Source organism: Garra rufa, chromosome 11 (assembly GCF_049309525.1).
Source record: "Garra rufa chromosome 11, GarRuf1.0, whole genome shotgun sequence".
NCBI lineage: Eukaryota > Metazoa > Chordata > Actinopteri > Cypriniformes > Cyprinidae > Garra > Garra rufa.
Genome location: NC_133371.1, coordinates 5,160,650 through 5,186,819, shown reverse-complemented (window position 1 = coordinate 5,186,819; position 26,170 = coordinate 5,160,650). Strand labels below are relative to the sequence as shown.

Here is a 26,170-nt window from a genome sequence, read left to right as displayed (position 1 = left end):
CTAAATATGTTCATGGAGCATGATCTTAATATTTTAATATCCTAATGATTTTTGCCATAAAAGAAAAATAATAGGATTGTAATATTTTATCCAACATTATTATCAATGCTGGCTATACATATATTTATTATAATTGTAGTCCGTTACCAATTTAAAATGAGTAAGGTAATACATTAATTTTTGATTATTTTTGACTCATGTAGCACATCGATTTAAATTTTGCACAATATTAATATAAAACACAAAGAGATAGAAAATATTTTACATTCACTCTTATTAACATCACAAAGTGCATTAAACATTACATTATGTCAAGATTTCCCAAACTATGGTATATAAATATATTATTTAAATAATTATGTAAATAATATGTAATCAATAAAAAAATATATATTTGTAGTCTGAGTGTTTTAAAAAGTATAATCATTCAGACTGCATAGTAATCTTATCCTTGTCGCCATCTGGTGGTGCGATAAAGCCATTATAGGCACGTAACAGCTTTTTTTTAATGTGGTGCGCCTATATTGTGGTTATTTAATAACAGAATGTAACGACTGTTTTATAATGAAAATAAATGTACAAATTAAATATGGTTGATCTTTAAAAAAAAAAAGAAGCTAAGAGGCAGTGCCAGTGGCGCGTTATGTAGTCTCGCGAGACTGAAACGAAGACAGAGCGAGATCAAGTCGCAGAGGGAGGAAGGCAAGAAAAAGAGGGAGATCTTGATAAACTAATAAAACCCATTAAAATGTCGGGACGGTCCGTGCGAGCGGAGACGCGCAGCCGTGCCAAAGATGATATCAAAAAAGTGATGGCGGCTATTGAAAGGGTCCGTCGGTGGTAAGTTGCCTGTTTGAAGAGGGAGACAAGTTTCTTTTCTTCAACGTTACAAAAATAAACTTCAGAGTGGCGGGGAGGGTGACGTCATTCGGCTACTTGACAGACAAGCGAGGCGACCAATGAGCGTCACGCTGTACAGTATGTGGGCGTGTCTTAGACGTGTCAATGGGGATTGAACAATCTGTTGGTCTGTGATGGACTGAAGTGATTCAGTCATACGCATTTATGAAATGTAAAAACGAACTGTTTTGTATTTTAATTTTAATTAGCCTCTGTTGAACATCCTCGTAACCTATGTGAGTAAACCTCACGAAACCTGTCAAAAACATGTGGTCGTTTTTTTTATATAAGGCTCATTGACTTATAAGGAATTTCTATTGGCCAATTTTAAAATACAAAAAAATAATATCTATTGTAACTGTTCGTTAAGCGTTAAAAATGTTAATGTAGCTAAAATGCTAAATTTTATGTTTTTAAATGTTTAAAATTTAAATGTTTTTCATAAATAATACAGAAAAACAAATGTAATTCCTACATTATACTTAGTCCAGGCAAGAATATATATAAAAAAGAAGAGTAAATTCAATAATAGTACTCAATTTATACTTGTAGAATTAAAATTTTAACTTACAAGTATATTTTACTTGGAATTGTTTGTTATTTTTTACAAGGATTGTTTAAGTAAATATCAAAGTTGTGATCCTGTTGTTCCCATCATGCATTTGTGCATGAATAATTAACACAGTTAATTGTTTTGCTGTTTTCAAGATGTATTTACAGTTGCTTTTGTTGTTAGGTTAAGTAACTTGCTGTTTTGTAACATCTAGAGTTCTTTTTCTATTCAAAATGACCCATTCATACTCAAAACTATTGACTGATTGTTACCATCATTGTGTATCAAGTCCCAAGTATTGAGGTCTCTGTGTTCTTAGTAAAGTAGATTTTGCTTAATTTCATATTTAAATGTTGCTTAATATGCATATGCATGCAAAAACTTACCGAATAAAAACTAAGTAAGTTTACTATTTTTTTACTGTAGATGAATTGGTCCTTGTCTTAAAAATGTCATGTGGTGTGACCATGATTTAAATGTGACCCTGGGCCACAAAACCAGTCGTAAGTAGCACAGGTATATTGTAGAAATAGCCAAATAACATTGCATGGGTCAAAATTAAGGATTTTTATTTTATACCAAAAATCATTAGGATATTAAGTAAAGATAATGTTCCATGAAGATATATAGTTAATTTCCTACTGTAAATATATGAAAACTTAATTTTTGATTAGTAATAAGCATTACTAAGAACTTCGGCTAAATATTGTTCAACTGAAATAAATTGAAAGCTTATTTATTCAGCTTTTAGATTAATAAAACTTTGAAAAATTGACCCTTATCACTGGTTTTGTGGTCCAGGGTCACATATTAAAATTAATTCATTTCCTTAACATGCTTTTAGTAGTTTAAGTGTTTAGAAACAAAGTAAGTTTTTGTAAATAATGATTTAATTAGATTTAATGATATGATATTTTTTTCTACAATTTTAGAATTGCCTTCTTGAATGTAGTTAGCAGACTCCTGTTTTCTGTACATTGCGTAAAACTGATAAAAAAATGGATTAGAAAATGTAGGTATTTTGGCTGGAATCAAGACAAAAAATAGTATGAATAGCAATAAGTATATAGCTAAAATAAGTAAGAAAAGCATTTTTTTTTTTTGCAGTGAACATGAATTTTCTCTTCTTTTTTTAGTGATATTAACCTTGAACATGTTTGTCTCTCTAGGGAAAAAAAGTGGGTTACAGTGGGAGACACATCATTACGGATATTCAAATGGGTTCCTGTTACAGAGACTAAACAGGTGAATCTCAAATAGCTGTCCAACTCCTACATATATAAATATCATGTTTATTTTTAAAATGTCTTTGTCTTTCTTGTAGATATATAAGCCTAAAGTGGCAGGTTCTGGAGTGAGGGAACGGAAAGGCTTTCCTACCGATGTAGTGTTAGAAAACGCCCGTTCAGTGCTGCTGGATTTTCAGGGTAATACAGGACTAAACAGGTTATGTTTATGTCAGACACAAGGGAGCATGCTATTTCCCCTGTAAACAGTTCTGAACATCCTCTATTCAATATAATGCAACACTTGTTTGTTTTGTTATGCTCTAGTTGATTAAATTACCTTGCACCTTGACAGTGTGGTTTGCATGTCTATTTTAAAATAGCATGTACTGTAATATTGCATATATATTTTTGCAAATATATTTCTTTCATTCATTTATTCTCCTAAACAGATGACAACAGTAACCAGAGTTTCCTATCAGATGCCTATCAGTCTAATACCAAAGTGGACAGCAGCAGCAACTCCAGTCCGCAGCATGTGAGTGAGGCAGTGAGCCCTTCCCATGCATCCTACTTCCGCACAGAGGATTCCCAGCCGCCCACCTTGGGACAGGAGACCATGGATGGGGAGAGAGGTAAGACAGATTATTTTCCTAACTTTCAAGGTAGATGAGATTCCAAAATTATATTTTAGGGTGTACTTGCACTGAACCATCAAAAATGATGCCACAGTACAAAATAATCGAAATGGTACAAAAATGAAAAAATAAAACAGGCTTCGGGGTGAAATAAGACTTGCATGCTCTTGACAGGTTTTGTTAGATTCACCCAAGTATGTAAGATTATTTCTAACAGTAATAATTGTGCATTCTTCGTTTTACATGCATACATGTATTTGAACATTTACTTTTCATGATCAAACCCCATATTTAGAGGCATCAACAACCAGCAGCGAGGTGACGGATGAGCCTCCAACTCTAATTAAAGAAGATGTGCTGTCTCTCTCTAATCAGGTAACATCCACTAGTCCTCATACAGTGAGGGAAAAAAATGATTTGATCCCCTGCTGATTTTGTACGTTTGCCCACTGTCAAAGAAATGATCAGTCTATAATTTTAGTGGTAGGTTTATTTGAACAGTGAGAGACAGAATAACAACAAAAAATCCAGAAAAACACCTTTCAAAAAAGTTTGCATTTTAATGAGTGACCCCTCCACAAAACATGACTTAGTACTTGGTGGCAGAACCCTAGTTGCCAATCACAGAGGTCAGACGTTTCTTGTAGTTGGCCACCAGGTTTGCACAAGTCTCAGGAAGGATTTTGTCCCACTCCTCTTTGCAGATCCTCTCCAAGTCATTAAGGTTTCGAGGCTGATGTTTGGCAATTCGAACCTTAAGCTCCCTCAACAGAGATTCTGTGGGTTTAAGGTTTGGAGATTGTCTAGGCCACTCCGGGACCTTCATGTGCTTCTTCTTCAGCCACTCCTTTGTTGCATTGGCTGTTTTGGGTCATTGTAATGCTGGAATACCCATCCACCACCCATTTTCATTGGTTTTCACTTAAGATTTGATGGTACATGACCCCGTCCATCGTCCCTTTGATGCGGTGCAGTTGTCCTGTCCCCTTAGCAGACAAACACCCCAACATATAATGTTTCCATCTCCATGTTTGACGGTGGGGATGGTGTTCTTGGGGTCATAGGCAGCATTCATCCTCCTCCAAACACAGCAAGTTGAGTTGATGCCAAAGAGCTGGATTATGGTCTCATCTGACCACAACACTTTCACCCAGTTCTCCTCTGAATCATTCAGATGTTCATTGGTAAACTTCAGACGGCTGTACATGTGCTTTCTTGAGCAGGGGGATCTTTCAGAGGATTTTAGTCCTTCACGGCGTAGTGTGTTACCAATTGTTTTCTTGGTGACTATGGTCCCAGCTGCATTGAGATCATTGACAAGATCCTCCTGTGTAGTTCTGGGCTGATTCCTCACCGTTCTCATGATCATTGAAACTCCACGAGGTGAGATTTTGCGTGGAGCCCCAGACCAAGGGAGATCAGTTTGACTTCCATTTGTGAAATAATCGCAGCAACTGTTGTCACCTTCTCACCAAGCTACTTTGCGATGGTCTTGTAGCCCATTCCAGCCTTGTGTAGGTCTACAATCTTGTTCCTGACATCCTTAGACAGCTCTTTGGTCTTGGCCATGGTGGAGAGTTTGGAATCTGATTGATTGATTGATTGCTTCTGTGGACAGGTGTCTTTTATACAGGTAACAAACTGAGATTAGGAGCACTTCCTTTAAGAGACTGCGTTACCTGTATAAAAGCAACTGGGAGCCAGAAATCTTGTTGATTAACAGGGGATCAAATACTTATTTCATTAAAATGTAAATCAATTTATAACTTTTTTTAAAATGTGTTTTTCTGGATTTTTTTGTTGTTGTTATTCTGTCTCTCACTGTTTAAATTATAGACTGATCATTTCTTTGTCAGTGGGCAAACGTACAAAATCAACAGGGGGATCTAATTTTTTTTCCTTCATTGTATAAGTTGTGGGAGTACGTATTATAAAAATGACGCAAACCCGATTTGTACTTGTCAAAGCAACACGGTTAAATGCATGCCATGTGTAACATTATTGTTTTTCACAGGAGGAAGAGGAGGTGATTGGAGCCCCGCCGCTTAAAAGAGTTTGCACTGAGCAAAACTCAACTCTCAGTTAGCACCACTATGCTGAACATTGCAGGTCACAAGTTGAAGAATTTCTGAAAGAGACTGAACTGTACATTTAAGAGACTTTTTACAACCTGCCAAATGCCTGAAATTCGCTTTTACAGTATTTGATCATGAAAAAAACCTTGAAATTTTTTCTTTTTTTGTACATTAAAAATATTTCCAGGTATTTTCTTATGAAGGTAAAGCAGTTTGTATTGCATCTTGAAAATAAATTGTTAAACTGCATGCTGAGAGAGAACTTTATCTGTTTAAAACATGTGACTGCATGGAGTAATGATTGGTATATACTGTACTGAAGGAGTGGAAGGTGGGAAAGTCCTTGCCATGGGGGGCGGAATTTGGCTAGTTTTAGCTGGTCATAACTGGTCAGCAGGCTGGTTTTAGACGGGTTTTGGCCACTTTCCCAGCCTGGCCAGGCTGGTCTTAGCTGGTCAGGCTGGGAGACTAGCTAAAACCAGCTACTTCCAGCTTAAACCAGCTAAGAACAGCCTAGGCTGGTTTTAGCTGTTTTTGTTTTAGCAGGGCTCACTTAGTAGACCAGACGTGGGGTATTAAACCCCACACTACTCTAAAATGGGGGACTGAAGGAGTGGAATCGGGGAATCCATCATGGCCTTTGTAATAATATAATTATATTATTATTTTGTGTGTGACTATTAATCAAGTTATTAATCAGTATTTAACCTCCCAGATTGTTGATGATTGAATAAGTTCTTAGTTATATTGGTAGTTATAGACAATGCATGTGTTCTAAGGTATTTTTCCTTGCAGCAAGATTCGAATGTGCAACAATGTTCTTTTACATTTTTTCTGAGGGTCAGTGTCCTGTGTCACAAGGGGTCATAGTAACCTCCTACCCACTGACCAATGAGTGATTGCAACATCTGTTACATTGACGTGTTTGTGAATTGAAATGACTGAATTTCTACTCTCTAAGCTGCTCTCATTGTGTTTGTAATGAACCACAGTTGATAAGATTCAGGGCAGAGCCTGTCAACCTTGAAATATGATAAGTGTACATTCTTTGCATGTGTGTGAGTATCTGTCTTTGCAGCTAGATGCGAAGACAGCCCCAGGAGAAAACCGTAATTTGCCATCACACTGATGTCCAGGGTATCAGGTATACATCTCTAAAGAGACCTATTGCATCTGATCTCTGATCACTTATAACCCAAATAATCACTAGAAGATATGCTTCGAGTTTTACATCCATGTGTGGAGATTTTCTTAGTTTATGTTGCTTACCTATGTATTGATGTAATTAGTGACCACTGTTAGAGTATAATTGCTGGGGTTTTAAATATGTATGCAGAGCGGCCTATACTAACTCCATTGCGAGTACTGATGCTGATGAAACTGCAAACTATTATCTTCAGTAAATTTTGCTTTAATTGATCGCATCCCTGACTCCTGGTCTTCATTAATCACTGGGTTCTTTGGTTTAACTGTAAATTCCCCTACAGTTAATGGTGAAGAATGCAGGCAATAATTCTTTGGTGACATCCTTGATCAATCAACAAAACAAGGTAGGAAGATTTTAGTTATTTTTGGGTAGGGACGGTCTGCGGTAGAGGGTTCGAGAGAATAGAGAGCGATATAGGTGACGCCAGTCTGGGTGGACTGGTGCCGTGGATTGAGGTACATCTGTGATATTTTATTTAAAGTTACATTAGTTTGGTATAGTGTACAAATGCACACCTGTGAAAAATAAAAGTAGACTTAGATTAAGAGGTGTGTAGTAGAATTAGATGCATTCCATTGGGACACAAAGAAGCACACATCCAGTAGGGACAAAACGGATTATCTGTGGGGGACTGGGAGCCATAAAAACCAGGCAGTGTGTTTGGTTAAGTATATAAATTAATGTAAGACACTAGAAAGGGGATTTCTGGTCACAATTGCGACCAACCCTTGATTTCCTTTATCTCAGACAGTGGCACCCCAAATTTAGCAAACAGTCAGTTAGGGAATAGGTAAACCAAAAATAAGATTAATAGGTTAATGACCCTAAATGGATCAGACCAGCATATGTTAATTCTGGAATGTACTTTCCAGTTCCATCATGCAGAAGTCAAGCGTTGTTGGTAAAAGATCACTACTCACTACCCAAATATAAAAGCATATCTGGGCCAGTTTTAGAAAGATATGGCATTGTAAACACTAGCTAATGTGGCTGTGAGCCTAAAGTGGCCCGCATACGATGCCAGAAATGTGGCCCAGTTATCCTTAACCATATCTGGGCCATTTTTGGCAAACATAAGGCATAGTAAGCCCTTGCTAATGTGGCTGTGAGCCTAAAGTGGCCCACATACGATACCAGAAATGTGGCCCAGTTATCCTTAACCATATCTGGGCCATTTTTGGCAAACATAAGGCATAGTAAGCCCTTGCTAATGTGGCTGTGCGCCTAAAGTGGCCCGCATACGATGCCGCAAACGTGGCCCAGGTAAATCAAACCATATCTGGGCCAGTTTTGGTAAAGATATGGCACAGTAAGCATGATCTAATGTGGCTGTGAGCTTAAAGTGGTCTGCATACAGTGCTGTAAATGTGGCCCAGGGATATTAAACCCTATCTGGGCCAGTTTTGGCAAATATATGGCACAGTAAGCGCTGGCGAATGTGGCTGTGAGCTTAAAGTGGCTCGCATATGATGCCAGAAATGTGGCCCAGTTATCCTTAACCATATCTGGGCCATTTTTGGCAAACATGTGGCACAGTAAGCGCTGCCTAATGTGGCTGTGAGCTTAAAGTGGCCTGCATATGATGTCACAAATGTGGCCCAGTTATGCCATATCTGGGCCATCTTTGGTAAAGATATATGGCACAGTAAGCATGATCTAACGTGGCTGTGAGCTTAAAGTGGTCTGCATACAATGCTGCAAATGTGGCCCAGGGATATTGAAGCATATCTGGGCCAGATTTGGTAAAGATATGGCACAGTAAGCATGATCTAACGTGGCTGTGAGCTTAAAGTGGTCCGCATACAATGCTGCAAATGTGGCCCAGGGATATTGAAACATATCTGGGCCAGATTTGGTAAAGATATGGCACAGTAAGCACAGCTTTAGAGCACAGCCTTACGTCTGTTGTAGGAGACAAAGTTTAAAAAGTGATGAAGATTTCTGGGTGCAGTAGGCTACCAAACCTTTTCCATTAAATACATTTTTATTACAAACTACTACAACTAAACATATACAATTATAACAAGACATCCAAATAAAATAAAATAAAATAAATAAAAAATTGTATTCATTTGGCCGCACCGATCTCGTCAATGACGTCATGCGCGCGCACGCGGAGGGCAGTCTTATTCTGGCAGCCAGTCGAAATTCGGCACAACAGCGTCTTCAAAAAAAAGTGCGCTTCCAAAAGTCAAAACGTCGGAGAGCTGTCGGATTGACGCTGGATAGTTAACTGGAAGAGTAAAATAAAGGTAAGATTTCACAAGTATATAACCGATAAACGTGCCTCTTTGTTGGCGATTGCTTTGTTTTATTCATTTGGAATCTGCATGCTATGTGATATTACACGTTGCAGTTTTGAAACGAAATTATTTTGGCAATTTGAGGGAATTAAAATGTTTTTGCAGATAGGCTGAATGAAACTTACGAACAGCAAACTCAAAGCATGTGCGGAGCATTCAATTTTGACATAACGTTACATTTCACCCAGATTTTTAATGCATCACCTTTTTTCTTGTAAAATTTGCACTCCTTTGGGCATATTGCATTTCAGACATTGAGGAGGAGTGGTTAGGGACAGTATGAGAGATGCTTTGTTGTTTACATTTTTCTTGTGATACACTGCGACGCCCGGATAGCAAGCACACTCGGGCCGATTCCGGCTGAAATGCGGCACCGTCGGGGAGAAGATAATGGGCCAGAGCCGCGCCGACTCTACAAAACACATCTGGCCGACAGACGGCTTTTTCTCTCTGGGCCGATCTCAGCTGTAAGCTGCAGTACGCGCGGTAGGTCCACAGTCGGTGTAGTTGCGTGAATTTACATTCGGCCCGAGTTTTGGCAATTATCCCGAGGAAGAGACCATTTTTATTCTGGGGAGGAAATTATCAGCTCCAAAAAAGTAAGCAGTTTTATTTGTTTAATTTTTTTTTTGTTTTTTTTTTTTGTTTTCAATATATGTTGTTTCATATACATGAAAGAAGTTTAAAAAATGTTTTCAACCTATCTTGGTAACTTGGTAGTATGTTTTTTTTTTAATTAGGTCTACTTCCGAAAAAATGTGAGGGCTTATACAGACAATTTCAGTTATCTTGTTTTTTGCTGAAACCTAGGTTAGTGCAACTATAACTAAAGAAAAATAATTTAGCAATTTATTTGCTCAAATTCAGTTAGTATCATCTTTGTTGGATACGGGATGCGCTGTATGTTTTAAAGTCTAGTGCAGTTTAGATTGGCATGATTTTTGTCATGCAGCAGGAGTTGGATGAAATATTCTGATTGAGGTCAATACCAGTGTTGGGGAAAGTTACTTTTAAAAGTAATGCATTACAAAATTGAGTTACTCCCTAAAAAAGTAACTAATTACGTTACTTAGTTACCTTTTATGCAAAGTAATGCGTTGTGTTACTTTTTACTTTTTAAATCTGGGCAGTGTTTGCTTGTTTGTTTTTAATATAAAAAGTTCTATTTTTTGCAAATGTAAAAGCCTTTTCACACCAAAAGCCTCAGGCTTAGAGAAAAGTACATTCACGTCTGTACAGCACAAATTCTCTTCAGCAACAAAAAAAAGAAAACTAATGTTCGATTATCTTGAGTAATTTTTGCTTATTAGTATGGATGAATTGGATCAACAGCAAAGACATCGGTTAATAAAATGGGATTAAATACATAAAGGATATTTGTATTATTTAACATATTTAATAATTGCAGGTTTGCATTGAATTTCACTGTTTTTATTCATTTTGAAGAACACTGTATCTGTTTTTTTTTAGTGAGTGAGATGAATTAATGCATGCTCACATTTATTCTAGAACTAAAGGAACATCTTACAATTTCTCTCAACATGGGGACAGGAGAGCTTTTAATCAATAAATAGGGGCGATAAGTAACTGGCATTACTTATTTGAAAAATTAATATTTTCTAGTCATTTAAAAAGTAATGCATTACTTTACTAGTTACTTAAAAGTAATATTATTACATAACTTGCGTTGTAATGCCTTACCCTCAACACTGGTCAGTATACAAGCTGATTTGTGATGCAGCTTGGTATAATAATCACACTTTTTGTTCATTTGGCCAGAGGAGAACTGGTTTCCTGACTGATCCTGACTGTGATGGAGTTCGGGTTCCTTTCCACTGTTGCCTTTGGCTTGCTTGGTTGGGGAAACTTAATATTTAGCAATATTATTGGCGTGACTGCACTGACACCATTAGATATGAACTGAACTGGTTTGGATGATGCGCCTTGGACATCACTGCATTCTGCATGATTATGATTATATAAGTACAGTAAATATAATTGACATAGTATTTTATGGTTTAAAAGTGTTGTGAATGTTTGTTTTTGTTGGGTATTTGTTCATTGTTAATATATATTTATATTAAAGTGTATTTGGCACTTTTATAATAAAAGCCCTTAATCTTTTTAAATGGTTGTTTTTGTGTTTCATTGCTGTTTCTGGGCCAGATCTGGCTGAGAAGTGGGCCAGACAAATTTAGCTATCTGGGGCGATTCTGTGCTTACTTGATCTAATATTTGATGTTTTTTAAAATGTTGTAGATTTAAGTAGCAAATATTCTTGAACATATCTTAAAACAAAGGTCTTCTTAATGATTTACAGTTTTGTTTAAGATAAGTTTAAGAATAATGGAATAATATGTAAAGGTATGGCATTTGGGGTAAAAAGCACTCCTGTTGTTGGGGCTAAAAGGCACAATGTTAACATGAAAATTAAATTTCCATTTGTTTACATGACTTTGTTAGATTCAGATGGTAAATATATCATGTTGGGTGTTCATCTTTAAGATAATCAGCTTGTTTAGAACGAAACCATCTTATTTAAAAACATGCTTTTAATCGTATCATAAAATAAAATAAAATATCATTTGTTGGTTCTATTGTAAATTACTACGGGATCTCCTTCAGTGCTTTCAGAATCTTCACATTTTAAAATGATTTTGTTTCTGTATTTAAAATATATGTTTTAGTTTGACAGTAATGTCAGTATATTTCTTGCACAAAAAATAATTATTTTATCAAAATAAGCAGAAAATAGTACAAACTTTGCTAAAGTGATCAAAAAGTATTAACGTATACATTATTTAAAAAAAAAAAAACATTAAAAGGCTCCCCATGCCACCTCATACATTTATGAGATTTTTAAACAAAATAAACGACTGTTGCTCCATAAATGTTCAATACAAATGTATGTATTTTTCTGCAATTGTACACGTTGGGCACAGTCAAAAGCACATATTTTTTCTTAGGGGTTGCTTTTAGCCCTGTTGTATCCTATACATCTTGGCAAGTCCAACATATTGTGTGATTTAAATGACTTCGCAAACACACTACTTGTAATTATGTTAATTGCTTTGCCTTACAAAAAGAGCTAATGTTACTTCTCTTACTCTTAAAAGCAGAAATGTGCTTCTTTCTCCGTTGTAGGCCATGTTTTACATTGTGGAATTTATAGATACCCAAGAGGTTGAAGTGGTGCCAGCGCTGTGGGTAGTGGATGACATTTGTCAATGGCCAGCTTTCTACAAACTTGATAAATTAGTAAAGGCTATAACAAATGAGGAGCAGCCTGGACACAAGTGGGATGCATATCGGGTTCGAGTTTTGTATACAGCTGGTATGTGCATCGCATAATTTACTGGTAGTGTTAACTGGTTTGAAAAAAATCATAATCAAATGACATTACTGATTTTTACAGCAACCTACAAAATCGCTTGTCTAAAGCTTCCTCAAGCAGAAACCCATACTGACCTTCAGACGGCAGAAGAAGACGAGGATGACAGTCCAAAGAAAAAGCAAAAAAGACTGTAAGTGTTAAGGCTTTGTCTGATGCCTTTTAATCTGAGTCCGTTTCGTCCGATGTCTAATTGTATGAGACCTGACACCTGATGTTGTTTACCTGACACCTTCGTTGTGTGGCTGAGGTCTGACGATGTCCTAAAACGTACACCGTATAGCCATCGCGAATTGCAGTGCAGTAAGAAACATTTTTTAATGCATATGTATCAGTTATTAGTAAAACAATGGAAACTATTTTCATTGAATATCCTTACATTTTAGGGGATTTTGCACTGCATTCATCTTGTCATTTAGTTATAATAATGCAACATCTTTCATACAGATTTTCTACTGCATATTACAGAGTAATATCGCTGTACCAGAACAGCTGAGAAACAGAGTTGTGACATGCTTTGATCCCACCGCCACACGGTCACGTGGTTCATGAAGCTCTCAACAGTTGTAAAATATATTTGAATGGGATTAATCAGGACACACAGGAGTTTCGCTGTATTTCCAGCAATTTCTAGTAATTATTAAGTATTTTGGTACTAAATAATATGCACAGTAATTATGATGGTCATTTAAAATGTAACTTTTTTTTAATATGCCTATTATTCCGGTGCAAAAAGGCAAATTAGAGGCATTTATTGGCCAGAAAGAAATATTCATATGTAATGCCATGGTTTAACCACTGCCCTTATGGCTTTTTAATAAATACTTTTTAGCTCTAGTTTCTCAAAACAGTATTGCCGGTCATAACTGCTTATGTTATTAGATTTTGCTTTTTAATGTACATTTAGGCATTATAAAGCACTCGGTTTTTATGTTTTTTTTTTTTTTTTTGCATTTAAAAAGGTTCATTAATGACACATCCCATGTTATTTTATTATATTCATATAAGTACAAGTGAATATTAATAAAGACGAGCAAATAAGGAATTTAACCCAATAGTTAGTTAGTTAGTTTATTTATTTATACAAGGACAATGCATATTAACATGACAAGTCAAAATATGCCAGAGTTAGCCAAAAGGCTAATTTTCATCTGCAGTCCTAGGCCAGATGTACAACAGGCAACCTAAAAATACAATGCAAATACAACAATTTAATCAAAACATAACAAAATATAACATAATACAACAAACCCTACAATTTCCAAAAGCAACACAAAAGAGAGGAAAAAAATAATAATAATAATGTTGACATATTTGCATGCTAAAAAGCCAAGTTTTAAAAGAAGAACGAAATAAAGAAGTTTAAATTATATTACAAAAACAGAGTTATATGGCAACTCTGGTACAGCGATATTCATTGGTCAGGCATCGACCAATAAAATGACTTAATTCCCACCCTAGCCCCGCCCCCGACTCTGCTCTCTCACGTCTGCATTTACAAGTGCACAAGTGCGTTTTGCTACAGGAATATCGCAAAAAGAGTAGCAAAAGTCAAAGCGCTAGGATTTGAAGTTGTACTGCCAGATCTGAGAGGTTGTAAGTGCCGACTTGGGGTTGTACAGTAAAACTGAAGTAAAGTGCGAAAGCATGTCGTACACACTTGTATCTTTCATTTTGTTTGTGTGAATGTCATTTTACACATTTGTAGCTATTAATTTGAAACTTCAAATTCAAAACACGGGTGTTTGGATCATTGTCTGTGTGTGCAAATCAACAGATTCAGCTTTTCACATCAGAGCTGTGAGTTCAAATTTTAGCTTACAAATACAAATATTAATATGACAATTTTTCACATTCAAATCAACAAGCTCTCGTCTTTTGCTACTGTTTTACCTTCACAGTCTCCTTGCCATCACCCTGATCTTTTGCTCCCTCCACAGATTCTCAGTTGGATTTAAGTCAGGACTCTGGCTGGGCCACTGCACAACGTTAATGTTTTTGTCCGCTAACCATTTCTTCACCACTTTTGCTGTGTGTTTTGGTTCATTGTTGTGCTGAAATGTCCACTGGTGCCCAAGGCCAAGTTTCTCTGCAGACTGCCTGATGTTGTTGTTGTGAATTTTGATGTATTGCTCCTTTTTCATGGTGCCATTAACTGTGATTAGGTTCCCTGGTCCACCGGCTGAAAAACACCCCTAAAACATTAGGTTCCCACCACCATGTTTGACAGTGGGGATGGTGTTCTTAGGGTTGAAGGCTTCTCCTATTTTACACCAAATGAAGGCTACATCATTGTGGCCTAACAATTCAATGTTTGTTTCATCTGACCATAAAACAGAAGAACAGAAGTCTTCCTCTTTGTCCAGATGAGCATTTGCAAAGGCCAAGCTGGCTTTTGTGTGCCTTATCTGGAGAAGTGGTGTCCTCCTTGGTCTGCGTCTGTGGAACCCAGCGGTGTGCAGTGTCTGTTGGACTGTCTGCCTTGAGATGTTGCCACCAGCAGAGCCCAGATTCATCAGGATGGCCTTGGTGGTGATCCTTGGATTCTTTTTTACCTCTCTCACTATCCTCCTGGCCAGCACAGGTGTCACTTTTGGCTTCCGACCACATCCTCTGAGATTATACACAGCGCTGAACGTCTTGTATTTTTTAATAATACTTTGCACTGTAGCCGCTGGAATTTCGAAACATTTAGATATGGTCTTATAGCCCTTTCCTGACTTGTGAGCAGCCACAATGCGCAGCCGCAGGTCCTCAGTGAGCTCCTTTGTCTTAGCCATGACTGTCCACAAACCAACAGCAGAGAGCTTCAGTTTTTCACCTGTTGAGTTGATTAAAACAGCTGTTCCCAATGAATCAGGGTAATTAGGATGCTTTAGAACAGCTTGGACTATTTGGAATGGTATAGAACTTTGGATTTTCCCATAGACTGTGACAGTTTGCAAAGGGTATGAACATTTTTGTTCATATGTAATAAAAGTAACTTTAAATCAGAATTTGCCAGGGGTTGACTATATGCTCTATATAAACACTGTAAACAAAATCTGTAGAAATTACAGTATTACTGGCAGCTGGTTGCCAGTAACTTACTGTAGATTTAAATTTATGCTATTTACTGGCAACAGTTTGTTCAAAGTTAATTGAACATTAAACATTAACAAGTCTTTATCTTTACAGAATAAAACTAAAATAACAGCCTCATGCAAAGCATTCTGGGAACCAAAATCTGAAGGAAAAAAACAGAAAAAGGTTGATGAAGGTTTCTGGTTCCCAGAATGCTTTGCAGTAGGTTGTTATTTTATAGTTTTATTCTGTAAAGACAAAGACTTGTTAATGTTTAATGTTCATTTAACTTTGAACAAACTGTTGCCAGTAAATAACATAAATTAAAAATCTACAGTAAGTTACTGGAAACCAGCTGCAGAACTACAGCAAATTTTTTACAGTGAATATACAGTCTAAAAATGCATGACCACCTTTGTAATCTGGTATATTGACTGAAATCAATTCTGCTTTCATTTTATGTCCCCCACCAACACCACCACAAGACCAAACACACACTTTGAGTGTGAAAGTGATAATGAAGATACTGTCAAACAACTAAGGACATTGCCTCCAACCCCAAAAATTAAAAGGCCAAACTCTGATGTTCCGTCTGCATTAAAGAGACCTGGTCGAAGACCTGAACCTCAAAAGCACTTAACAGGCCTGGAACCCAAATGGTCTGAGACAAGTCTTGAGCCCAGGCTGTCGTTAACATGTTCTGAACTACAACAAGATGAAAGTCAGAGACAGTCAGAAGCAACTAATTTAAGTGGACTTGCTCGTAAGTGATTTATACAGTTTTTGTATTTTTGCCTGTGAATTATATATTTAGGTATGTACTGTATGTATTAGAGCCGCATGATTCTTGATAGATAGAGAATCCTGATTTTTTTGGTTTAAAATAGAGGTTATGATTATCTTATGATCGGGTGCCAAAATGTTCTTAGCTTCAGTCTATGTAAAATATATTTGAACAAAATTATAAAAAATGTTTGAATGAATGCATTTAAGTATCATTTACTAAATTTTTTTTTTCATTAAAGGATGAATTACTATTTGTGACCCTGGACCACAAAACCAGTCTTAAGGAGAGAAACTGCAGGCAAAAACGCTGTTTTTTTCATGCACCTTTCAAGTTTGAGATTTTGGGCTTATTGGTTTTTCATAAAGTGCTTTACATTTTTATTCCTGTCTATATCCTGAAAAGGGATTTGTTCATATATAATTTGCTTTACTTTATATAACATTTTATTCCTCAAAGAAAAATGGTCAAAAATATAGTGTTTTTCTTATTTTGTATGCCAAAAGGATAATAAGTAAAGTTCATGTTCCATGAAGATATTCTGTAAGTTTCCTACCATAAATATATCAAAACTTGATTAGTCATATGCATTGATAAGAACTTAATTTGGACAATTTTAAAGGCGATTTTCTCAATATTTGGATTTTTTTTTTTTTTTTGCACCCTCAGATTTCATATTTTCAAATTGTTTTATCTCCGCCAACTATCATCCTATCCTAACAAACCAAAGGTTAATGGAAAGCTTCCAGATTATTTATAAATCTTATGACTGGTTTTGTGGTCCAGGGTCCAAAGATGTTAGAGGATCTTTTTAGACAAAAAAGGTTCTTTTATGACATCGTGAAGCACCTTTATTTTTAAGAGCATTGGTGTAACAATTATTCGTGCAGCTCTAGTATGTGTATATATACACATATATACCTCTCACATACATTGTATATCATTTTAAACAATATATATTTTTAAGTATTTCTTATTTTTTTCTATTTTTTTTTTCTTTTAAACAAATGGAAATGGTTATATTGTAATTCATTTGCATGTTCTGTGTCCTTATTTTTAGCTGTTCTTCAGAGAATCATTACAAATCAAGAAATGATAATGGATCAACTCAAAATTATTCGCATGACCATGCAAAACACAGGTGAACCCGCTCATGGACAGGATCCCCTTGAAAGAGATATGCTGCCGCTAAAAGATACTGCCTCCCTGCTGGCTCTGGAAAAACGACTCAGGGAAGAGGCTGACCTCAAAAACAAAATGGTAATAAAAAAACGTCATCAATAACTATTTGAGATCCTTATATTATGCTTCTGGAGGTTACATTATGAAGTTAGCAAAGCTCTTTGCACTCAAACATTTGCAAATGTTTATAAAATCGGTAACTTTCACTATTTTTCAAGAGCACTCTGTTTTAAAGGGCATTGCATTTTCCAGAAAAGGACAACATCGCTACTTTCCTTAATGCCAACCGAGTGAATAAATGCTTCTTTTTTTATTTTTTAGAATTGGATTACTGTGAGTAAATGCTTGTATAAAATCTATGGTTTTAAATGCTCTTTTGCAGATTGCTGCACTGAGTGTCATTGGAGGAGTGGACATAAAGGATAGCGTTTGGCGAGTTATGAAGCATTGTTTTACCAATTCCCTTGCCAAACAACTCAACTGGCGTGGCATCAATGGCAAAACTGCTTTCCACAGACTGCAGCTGAAAGATGTCATTGTCACGACCACACACAAAGGGAGAAGGTGAGTACCTTTCAAGGTATTTATTAACAAACGTGCACAGTACAACACACGTGCAATCGGGTGAAATAAGGTCTCTGTGGTCAAATCTTCAAACAAACACAACAGGTGAGTTCAAGTTCATAAGGATCATAGCGTTAGCAATAGTCACTTCCCTTTAACACGATTAACGTGTATCACAGGAGAACATCAGAGCAATCCACGAGGAGCACAGGAGAACATCGGAAGAATCCACGAGGAGCACAGGAGAGACAACAGGAGGGGGAGAAGATCCACAGAGAAACATCCATGCAACTTTGATACCAGCCGCTGAGTGAATGTTTGGGGAGAGTATTTGAAGGGAGTGGTGATTACAGGTGCAGGTGACGGTGATAGAGCTCTGGTGATGGGCGTGGTGCAGTGATTGGGACTGAGGGAACGTGCTGAGGGTGTGACATAGCCCCCCCCCCAAGGGGCGGCTTCCAGACGCTCCAAAAAACAGGAAGAAACAGTCCAGGGGAGCGGTGGGGGGGCCAGGAGACTGAGGCAGAACAGGTTGGGCAAAGTCCCTCCAGAGCAGAGCAGGAGATTCAGGAACCCTCCAGGGCAGAGCCGAAGGCGGAGCAAGGGGTTTAGGAGCCCTCCAGGGCGGAGCAGGAGGCGGAGCGGCCCTCCAGGGCGGAGCAGGAGGCACAGGAGCCCTCCAGGGTGGTTTGGGAGGCGCAGGAGCCCTCCAGGGCGGAACAGGGGGCCGCATCATGGACAGGGACCTGGGGAGAGCAGAGATAGAGGAGGCAGACAGAGCAGGGAGGAGCCAGATGGTAGTCCAGAGTCCAGCCCGGACGAAGCCCCAGAGCGGAGTCGAAGGAGGGAGGAGCCATGGTGGAGAGATGGCAGATGACACCCTGGGGACGAGCGATGGAGACGGAGCTACTGGCAGAGGTGACCCAGGTGGAGCCGAGCAGACGGAGGGCCAGGGTGACACAGAGGTTCCAGAGGGCCAAGGCGGAGCTGATGGCTCAGGCGACTGAGGCGGAGATGTGGATCCGGAAGACCGCAGCAGAGCCGGAGCGACAGAGGACAAAGGCGGAGCTGATGGCTCAGGCGACTGAGGCGGAGATGTGGATCCGGAAGACCGCAGCAGAGCCGGAGCGACAGAGGACAAAGGCGGAGCTGGAGGGAAGGAGGAGCCTGACAGAGCCGGAGGGACAGAGTGACAAGGCGAAGCCGGAGGAATGGAGTCCCGAGGCGGCGGATGGTCGACGACTGACCAAGGCGGAGCCGGAGGGACGAGGGAGCCCGGTGGAGCTGGTGGGATGACGGGCCACGGTGGAGATGAGGGAGCCAGGAGCCAAGGCGGAGCCGGGGGGACGAGGGAGCCCGGTGGAGCTGGTGGGATGACGGGCCACGGTGGAGATGAGGGAGCCAGGAGCCAAGGCGGAGCCGAAGGGTCGGAGGACCGAGGTGGAGTCCAGGACTCGGAGGCTGGAGGTAGAGACTGGGGATCGACCTGCCTAGGCGGAGCTGGAGCCTGGGAGTCCCGAGATGGGTCCACAATCCTGGATGGCGCAGCCTGAGGGAGAGCTGAGGGACAGACAGGCACTAGCAGAGACAGGGCTGAGGAACTGGCTGCTTTGAGTGGAGGCGGGAGAGGGAGGCTGGGTGGGAACTTCAGAGACTCTGGACGGCTGGACGGGACCAGCGCGGATTCAGGAGAACTGGACAAGACCAGTGGAGATTCTGGACGGCTGGGCGGAACCAGCGGGGACTCAGGACGGCTGGGCGGAACCAGCGGGGACTCAGGACGGCTGGGCGGAACCAGCGAAGGCTCTGGAAGGCTGGATTGCACCAACGGGGGCTCTGGGCGGCGTTCTTGAGGTGCGGGCTCTGGACGGTGCTCTTGAGGAGCGGGCTCTGGACGGCGCTCTTGAGGAGCGGGCTCTGGACGGCGCTCTTGAGGAGCGGGCTCTGGACGGCGCTCTTGAGGAGCGGGCTCTGGACGGCGCTCTTGAGGAGCGGGCTCTGGACGGCGCTCTTGAGGAGCGGGCTCTGGACGGCGCTCTTGAGGAGCGGGCTCTGGACGGCGCTCTTGAGGAGCGGGCTCTGGACGGCTGGACGACCCCAGCGGAGATTCAGGAGGGCTGGGCGTCTCCAGCGGAGACACTGAAAGAGCTAGCTCTGGGCGAGCGGTCACTGGAGGGCGCTCTGGCGGCGCAGTCACTGGAGGGCGCTCTGGCGGCGCAGTCACTGGAGGGACATCGGCCATTTTGGCAGGGGAAACCGGAACGTCGGCCATTTTGCGAGCTAGCATGGCCGCCCGCACTGACCTCAATGGTGGGTCGCGCACGCTGGCCATCAGGATTGGCCACGACGTAGGAGGGTTGGTCGCGGGCTCCAGGCTGGCAAGGTGGGAGAAGCTATTGGTTTGGTATGTGAGGGGTTCAGGCGGGGGGTAAGCCGGCAAGACGGGCTGGGTTTCGTAGTGGGTTGGATGAGGAAACTTACCATCACTCTTTATTTCTTTAACCTCGATACTAGAGCCATTTATATAAAGAGTGAGGTTGATTAGTTCAATCAAGGAAAAATCAAATATGGGGGAGTTGCATCGGATTGTTTCCGCATCCAAACCCATACGAAACACCACAGCAAGAGCGAAGTCAGGCCAGCTTACCTGATGGGAGAGCTCAAGGAATTCCTCCACATACCACTCCAATGTTCGCCCACCTTGCCGTAGGTTCCGTAGCCTGTCCTCAGCGTCCGACAGTTTTAATGCTTCGGGAGAGACACCGCTGAATGCTGCGTTCGCCTCCATGAGTGAGCTGAAGAAATTATTTTTTTTGATGGGCTGGTATCCTGTCACGACCACACACAAAGGGAGAAGGTGAGTACCTTTCAAGGTATTTATTAACAAACGTGCACAGTACAACACACGTGCAATCGGGTGAAATAAGGTCTCTGTGGTCAAATCTTCAAACAAACACAACAGGTGAGTTCAAGTTCATAAGGATCATAGCGTTAGCAATAGTCACTTCCCTTTAACACGATTAACGTGTATCACAGGAGAACATCAGAGCAATCCACGAGGAGCACAGGAGAACATCGGAAGAATCCACGAGGAGCACAGGAGAGACAACAGGAGGGGGAGAAGATCCACAGAGAAACATCCATGCAACTTTGATACCAGCCGCTGAGTGAATGTTTGGGGAGAGTATTTGAAGGGAGTGGTGATTACAGGTGCAGGTGACGGTGATAGAGCTCTGGTGATGGGCGTGGTGCAGTGATTGGGACTGAGGGAACGTGCTGAGGGTGTGACAGTCATTACTGGTAATTTAACATTGTGCTGTCCTCAATCTATTTTTTATCTAGTTTATTTTTCTTTTTTTGCATGTTTGATGCTTATTGGGTCCTAAGTAGGGCTGTCAATGAATGCCAATTTAAGTTTAATACATTAAAAATATTTAACATAGTAAACGCAGCATCCATTATTTTCCCTGCCATCATTTGGCTAATGTTACCACAGACCAGTGTTGCCAAGTCCAAGGTTTTCGAGGGTATTGGGCTACTTTACTGTTTACTGTCGTGGGTTGTTTTACATGTCCACGGGTCAAAGCAACCCCAATAACATAATATATAGCCCTTGGAATGCTACTTTTAGCTGGGGACCCTGCCATAAAACATGTATTTTACCCTCTGGAACGCGGTTTATAACGGGGGACCCCCGTAGCAATTGGATGGTTTTGTTGTCAAAACATGGCAACCCTGCAACAGACTGTTTGAGCACACTATCAAGCATGGTAAAAAAGTATAAACAATTGGAAGAAAACCTGATATATGTGTGAGATCTGCGTCACGTGCATCAGGTTTTAAAGAGACAGCGCTGCTTAATGAAGGAACCTGCTGCAGTCTGTCACTGATGGAAATCAAAGAACAAAAGAAAAAGAGAAACCACTCACAGCTCTTTGTAGCGTGAATAAAGTTTAATCTATATTCAATTAATAGTTTATGTGAAGAATGTTTTAAGTTCACTTAAAATGAAAAGTTATGGCCTGGTTTCTTAGACTAAGCCAGGATTAGGCCATAGTTCAAAGACATTTAAGTATTTTTTATAAACATGCCTTAGAAAAAAATCACTGGTGTGCATCTGAGACAAAACTAAGGCACTTATATTTTAAGATCAGTCAGTGCAAGGTTCTTTCAGTTGAAACAGCTCAGACTTACATTTTATTCTGGAATTGGATCAAAGCCTATTAAATGTTTGAAATAATGGTTTTTAGTTATATTGTAATGCTAAATGACCATTGCTGAAATTTAAGGCATTTATTAGAGGCATGAGTAGCATTATAGATCTCAATCATACTGGCCTTCATTAAAGGAGTAGTTCACTTTCAGAACAAAAATTTACAAATAATGTACTCACCCCCTTGTCACCCAAGATGTTCATGGCTTTCTTTCTTCAGTCTTAAGGAAAATATGTTTCTTGAGGAAAACATTTCAGGATTTCTCTCCATATAATGGACTTCTATGGTGCCCCGAGGTTGAACTTCCAAAATGCAGCTTCAAAGGGCTCCAAACGATCACAGTTGAGGAAAGAAGGGTCTCATCTAGCAAAACGATTGGTTATTTTCTTAATAAAATTACAATTTATCTACTTTTTAACCTCAAATGCTTGTCTTGTCTAGATATTAAAAAGTATATAAATTGCAAATTATAAAATAACAGATCGTTTTACTAGATAAGACCCTTCTTTCTCAGCTGGGATCATTTAGAGCCCTTTGAAGCTGCATTTAAGCTGCATTCTGGAAGTTCAAACTCGGGGGCACCATAGAAGTCCATTATATGGAGAGAAATCCTGAAATGTTTTTCTCAAAAAAAAAAACATAATTTCTTTAAAAACTGAAGAAAGAAAGACATGAACATCTTGGATGACAAGTGAGTGAGTACATTATCTGAAATTTTTTGTTCTGAAAGTGAACTACTCCTTTAATAATATGCTACTTAGTAAAAAGACATCATTTAATATGAAATTATGACAGTATAAATATATTAATATGTGTTGGTTTTTTTTCATTTGACAACACTAGTTCTAAGACTTTAAAAGTTGTTTAGTTCATTGATGGATGTAAAATGTTTTCTATTTATAGGGACTGTCAGAAACAACAAGCTCATAGCGAACGCAACAGATCAAGAGGTGGAATCCTTCATAAAAAGATGGCTTCACCTTTCAGGTGACCGAGATGGAGGGAGAAGAGAAAGAGAGCAACGAAGATATATGGTCCAAGGAACCAGTAAGTCAGTTACATTGTCTTTTTTCTAGAAGTCTGTCATTATTTGTTATTATAAAATGTTCTGAATACACAGTTTTGATTAGCTAGAAGGTGTCTGTTAAAACGTTAAAAAAAAGTTGAATCGTCATTTTTATTAATGTGATGCAAAAAAAGAAATAAATTCATTGCTGTCTTGCAAATTTGAATGCACTAAATGTTTTAATGTACAGCTTTATGTGATTTGTCCCTTACATGTATAATACAGTATACTGTGATATGTATGTTGGGGATATTCAACTTTTGGGTGAAATTTATCAAAAATGTAAAGTAATATTATATCATGAAAGTAGGGCATTTAAGTAGAAGCATGCAATGGTAATTTCTTCATCACAAACAATTTATTGATACAAAAGCTCACAACATTGGTGGGTGTATCATAAGGAAAAAAATGTCAATGTCTCAGTAACTTGTTATGTGTCCTTAAGCATTGATTACAGCTTGACAACGACGTCTCATGCTGTTCAGAAGTCGACTTAATGTCGTTTAGTGTTTTGTAAATAGTCATTTTTTTAACACTGTCCTGTATAATTTTTTTTTATGTTTTGCACTTCACCACCATTGCACAATCTGTGTTCTGTTACTAAGTCAATAGAGTTTATTCAGTTGTGTTTTCCTTACAGGCTTTCAGGATGTCAATGACGCTGATGGGCTCAGTCTAGGAGGTCAATAAATCCTATATATTCCTGTTGCCAAGGTTGGCTGTAGTGTTCACTTTTGCATTGTTAGATGAGTTTATTTCTTTTGGATCATTGCACAAGCAACAAACTATTTGTTTTTATTTAGTTTCCTAATGGGTTTTTTTTGGGGTCATAGTTGGACTGCTTAGTTATGTTTTGGAAATGTACTGCATTTTCATTGTCAATATTAATAAATTACAATGCAAATATCAAATAAATGTTTCTGGATCAACTTATTTGAACATTTAAGGAGAATATTTTTAAATTTAGTTTTACAATATGTTGAGTATTGTTGATCCATAACTCACTTAAGGCTTAGTATGGCCCAGATAATGTATATTTTCTTACTTTCTTACTTTTTTTCTTACTTTTCAAGCCAAAATATCTACAAATTCTTAAATCAAGTAGGATTTTCTAGAAGAGTAAAATTGTCTTGTTTTAAGAAAAAACAAGTCAAAATTAAGTGAATTTTTGCTTGAAACAAGCTAAATAATCTGCCAATGGGGTAAGAAAAATATTCTTGTTTTCTGTTTGTAATAAGATTTTTTTTTTTGCTTACCCCATTGGCAAATTATTTAGCTTGTTCTAAGCAAAAACTTACTTAATTTTGACTTGTTTTTGTCTAGAAAAATCCTTCTTCATTTGGGAATTTTTAGATATTTTGGCTGGAAACGACAAAAAATCTAAGTAAGAAAATCATTTTTTGCAGTGTATTTATGGTTTATTTGGTTCATTATTAGCTAAATAACCAGGGGTTATGAGTGATGGGTTATGATGACCAGGGTTAGAATGAAAATCAACTGTGGCCCACATTAGGGCCAGTTTTGGTTTATTTGTTTGGATTACATGCGGCAATGCTTACGCTTACTTGAGGCCCAAATCTGGCAGACAGGACTGTCTAAATGCCATTATTTCATTTGCAAATTTGCAATTATTTTCATTTGCAAGCTGTTGGATCTGGGCCAGAGCAAGAATCAGTGCTCCCCAAATTGGGGCATTTCTGGTTTATTTTTTATTTATTTTCATGGCTGACCTCAAAGCCTTCCTATGGCTTGCTTGTGGCCCAAATCTGGCAAACAGGAGTGGACCACCCAAATGCCATCATACATAGTATTTGTGCCACATACCCAGATAGCAAAATTTATTAGACCCAGATCAGGCCCACACCTGACACTTTCATCTGGCCCACATACCGCATGGAATGAGGGCACTTAATAGTCTGCTCCTGTTTGCCAGATTTGGGCCACAAGCAAGAAAAAGGAAGGCCCAATGTCAGCCATGAATAAACCAAATTAAGCAGAATGGCCCAAATATTTTAGAGTTGATGGCATAGAAACTGAGACACCTTGGCTAAGTGGATCTGGGCCAAAATTATATTAATGTGGGCCAGTTCTGCTTTATTTATTTACTTTCATGGGTGACATACGGCCTTCCTATGGCTTGCTTGTGGCCCAAATCTGGCAAACAGGAGTGGACCACCCAAATGCCATCATTCTACACAGTATGTGGCCCAGAGCAAGGTGTTGGATCTGGGCCAGAATTAAATCAATGTGGCCCATTTTTTGTCCACTTCTGCTCAAGCAAGCCATAGGAAGGCTGCATGTCAGCCATGAAAATGAATAAATAAATACATAAAATAAATCAGAAGTGGCCAAAATATGGGCCACATTGATATAATTCTGGCCCAGATCCAACACCTTGCTCTAGCCCACATACTGTTTAGAATGATGGCATTTGGGTGGACCACTCCTGTTTACCAGATGTAGAACATGAGCAAGCCATAGGAAGGCTGTATGTTGGCCGAGAAACTAAATAAAAAAAAAAGTAAAGCAAAACTGGCCCAAATCTGGGCCACATTGATATAATGCTGGCCCAATCCAACACCTTGCTCTGGCCCACATACTGTCCAGTTTGCCAGATTTGGGCTACAAGCAAGCCATAGGAATGCTGTATGTCAACCATGAAAGTAAATAAATAAACAAACCAAATAAAGCAGAACTGGCCCAAATCTGGGCCACATTGATTTAATTCTGGCCCAGATCCGGCACATATCCAACACCTTGCTCTGGGCCACATACTGTGTAGAATTTGGGTGGGCCGCTCCTGTTTGCTAGATTTGGGCCGCAAGCGAGCCATGGGAAGGCTGTATGTCAGCCTTGAAAGTAAATAAATAAATAAAATAAAGCAAAACTGGCCACGTTGATTTAATTCTGGCCCAGATCCGGCCCAGATCCAACACCTTGCTCTGGGCCACATACTTTGTAGAATGATCTCATTTGGGTGGTCCACTCCTGTTTGCCAGATTTG

At 39.2% G+C, this 26,170-nt stretch overlaps 2 protein-coding genes across 2 annotated transcripts; both read left to right on the top strand.

The window, feature by feature from the left end:
• The first annotated feature begins 681 nt into the window (after positions 1 to 681).
• bcl7bb (BAF chromatin remodeling complex subunit BCL7B b) lies at positions 682 to 6,816 on the top strand. The gene is made up of 6 exons (XM_073850722.1): positions 682 to 840; positions 2,623 to 2,698; positions 2,778 to 2,880; positions 3,132 to 3,314; positions 3,613 to 3,692; positions 5,332 to 6,816. The coding sequence occupies exons 1-6, from the start codon at positions 749 to 751 to the stop codon at positions 5,401 to 5,403; spliced, it is 606 nt and encodes a 201-aa protein (XP_073706823.1). The 5' UTR covers positions 682 to 748; the 3' UTR covers positions 5,404 to 6,816.
• A 1,896-nt stretch (positions 6,817 to 8,712) lies between these two features.
• LOC141346186 (uncharacterized) lies at positions 8,713 to 17,890 on the top strand. The gene is made up of 6 exons (XM_073851096.1): positions 8,713 to 8,851; positions 12,047 to 12,236; positions 12,318 to 12,426; positions 15,842 to 16,119; positions 17,201 to 17,400; positions 17,705 to 17,890. The coding sequence occupies exons 2-6, from the start codon at positions 12,050 to 12,052 to the stop codon at positions 17,888 to 17,890; spliced, it is 960 nt and encodes a 319-aa protein (XP_073707197.1). The 5' UTR covers positions 8,713 to 8,851; positions 12,047 to 12,049.
• The last annotated feature ends 8,280 nt before the right edge of the window (positions 17,891 to 26,170 follow it).